The sequence below is a fragment of the Geospiza fortis genome, unplaced genomic scaffold, assembly GCF_000277835.1.
Source record: "Geospiza fortis unplaced genomic scaffold, GeoFor_1.0 scaffold2, whole genome shotgun sequence".
In the NCBI taxonomy this organism is placed as follows: Eukaryota; Metazoa; Chordata; class Aves; order Passeriformes; family Thraupidae; genus Geospiza; species Geospiza fortis.
Window position 1 is genome coordinate 2,872,089 of NW_005054366.1, and position 2,925 is coordinate 2,875,013.

Below are 2,925 nucleotides of genomic sequence, written 5' to 3' on the forward strand. Positions count from 1 at the left end.
AGGAACACAATTCCCGAGGGATGGATGGGACGGGGAATGTCCAGTGCAGGGATTGGCAAAGGGACAAACAACAGCTGGAAAAAGCGGGATTGGGATGGGCCACGGAGCTGGGCGGGATTTGGGAAGGGAGGGATAATGGGAATGAGGCGGGAGCAGGGATTTGGGATTTATCCCAGCCAGACCCATCCCTCTCCTCAGGAACACTGTAGGCTTTTCCAGGATTTCCCTTGGGAGTCTCCCCGGATCTGTTGGAGGTGAACGGGAGAGGCTGGAGATGGGAAAAGGCTCCTGGAACCTGGGTTTTCCTTTGGATCCTGGGGAAATCTGGGATGCTGGGAAGTGCTGATGGATTTCATGGAGCGTGGGGGATTGGAGGAATTTTGGAGGGCTGGGAAAGGAGGGCATGGGAATGGGGAAGGAGGGAATGGGAATGGGAGATGATCCCTGCTTGGGTTTCCTGGGAAAAAGGAATCCCCAGGGATGCTCCCATGCACCCTGTGATTATCCCAGGAACTGAGCTCGGCAGCTCCATGGAGATTTGGGATTCCATGGAATGCAGCTGATCCCTGGAGGATCCAACTTTGGGATGCTGCATGCCGGGAGCTCTCTGAAACAAGGCTGGGAGATCCCAGAAAGGGATTGTTGGGATTTAGGGATCGCTCCGGACCCATGGGAGCGGCGGCGGATGCAGAGTGGCTGCGCTGGGTGAGCAAAAAATTTGGGAATGTCGCTGGGAAGGAGAAGGAAATCAGCCTGGAAGAGTTCAAATCCGCCCTGAAGGTCAAGGAGGTCAGGAATCTGTGGGAAGAGGGAATGGGATCCATGAGGGGAGAGGGAATGGGATCCATGAGGGGAGAGATCAGCGGGAATTCCCTGATCCATGGGGAAAATTCCTCAATTCCCTGCTCCATGGGAACATTCCCTGCTCCAAGGGAACATTCCCAATTCCCTGCTCCATAGGAACATTCTCTGATCCATTGGAACATTCCCTGCTCCATGGGGAACATTCCTCAATTCCCTACTCCACGGGAACATTCTGGGATCCGTGGGAACATTCCGGGCTCCATTGGAACATTCCCGATTCCCTGCTCCACGGGAACATTCCCGCTTTTCCCGCAGTCCTTCTTTGCCGAGAGGTTTTTCGCGCTCTTCGATTCCGACGGGAGCGGCTCCCTGAGCCGGGAGGAGCTGCTGGGATCCCTGCACCGGCTGCTCCGCGGGAATTCCACGGAAAAGCTCCGCTTCCTCTTCCAGGTGTACGACGTGGACGGTGAGAGGAGAAAAACGGGATTTGTTGGGGTTTTTTGGGATAACTTTGGGATTTGGTCTTCTCTGAGCATCAGGCTTTGGCTGGGATGAGGCTGCTGCCCTCGTTCCCTGTGGGAATGGGAAAATTCCAGTAGGAAGACAAGGATTCCATCGGTCACAATTGAGGATTTCCCATCAGCTGGGGAGAGCAGGATCTGCTCTTCTCCAATCCCAACACCCCATCCCGCTTTCCTGAAATTCTGGGATCATTTGGGTTGGAAAAATCCTCGAAGATTGAATCCAACCATTCCCACCCCCAAGTCCCCTTCCAATGCCTCCCTTTCCATGAAGGAATATTCCCAAATATTTAACCTGAACCTCCCCTGGATGCCATTCCTGTTATCCCATCACTTGTTCCTGGGAGCACATCCTGACCCATTGAGGATTTTCCACTGGAAAATCTGTAGGACCAGGGAAAATCAGAATGGAGGTGACTCCATAGGACTGTGGAATATTGGGATCAATCTGATTCTCCAGGGAGCAGATTGTGACCAAACCAGGTTTTTCCTTCCTGCAAGGAAAATTCCTGGATTAGGACTGGAAAATTGGGATGGAGATGACTCTATGGGGCTGTGGAATATCAGGATGGAGGCGACTGTAGGACTGGAATATCAGGATGGAGGTGACTCCATAGGACTGCGGAATATTGGGATCAATCTGATTCTCCAGGGAGCAGATCATGACCCACCCAGGTTTTCCCTCCCTGCGAGGAAAATTCCTGGATTGGGACTGGAATATCAGGATGGAGGTGACTCCATGGGGCTGTGGGATATCGAGATAGAGATGACTCCGTGGGGCTGTGGGATATTGGGATGAAGGTGACTCTGTAGGACTGGAATATTGGGATGGAGGTGACTCCGTGGGGCTGTGGGATATCGGGATGGAGGCTCCATCCATGGGGCTGTGGGATATCGGGATTCTCCCGGTTTCCAGGGAGCGGCTCCATCGATGCCGAGGAGCTGCGGGTGGTGCTCCGGGGGTGTCTCCGGGAGAGCTCCCTGGCCCTGCCCGAGGAGCGGCTCGGGGCCCTGAGCCAGGCCCTGCTCCAGGCCCTGGACCGGGACCACAGCGGCTCCATCACCTTCCCGGAGCTCCGGGAGCAGCTGGAAGCGTTCCCAGAACTCCTGGAGAACCTGAGCATCAGGTGGGGAGGGGAACCCTGGGATTTCTGGGAAAGGATTCCATGGGGAGCCCGCAGTGGGGTTGGGAGCAGATGGAGAGGTTTGGAATTGGATCAGGGATGGGTGCAAGGTTTGGATCAGGGATGGTTTGGAATGGGGCAGGGTTTGGATTTTGGGATGGATGCTGCCACTCTGGATGCTGCTACCCTACCACCCTGGGCCGGGTACTTCTCCAGCTCCCCATTCCCCATCCCAACCGCCTCCCCAGTTCCCATCCAAACCCCATTTCCCGTTTTCCCAGCGCTGCCAGCTGGCTGAAGCCCCCCAGTCCCAGTCCTGCTGAGCCCTGGCTGTGCTGCTGTTCCCGGGAATCCCGCGGGGACCAGCGGGCCGGGATGTGCTGCTGTTCCCGGGAATCCCGCGGGGACCAGCGGGCCGGGATGTGCTGCTGTTCCCGGGAATCCCGTGGGGACCAGCGGGGCGGGCTGGGCTGCCT

At 56.3% G+C, this 2,925-nt stretch overlaps 1 protein-coding gene across 1 annotated transcript in view; it reads left to right on the forward strand.

Moving 5' to 3' along the window:
- The first annotated feature begins 669 nt into the window (after positions 1-669).
- The window catches only part of NOX5 (NADPH oxidase 5), an 8,966-nt gene continuing 6,710 nt past the window's right edge, over positions 670-2,925 (forward strand). The window contains 4 exon segments of the mRNA XM_031059663.1: positions 670-789; positions 1,120-1,270; positions 2,242-2,452; positions 2,731-2,871. Of these exon segments, the coding sequence (XP_030915523.1) occupies positions 670-789; positions 1,120-1,270; positions 2,242-2,452; positions 2,731-2,871 (623 nt within the window).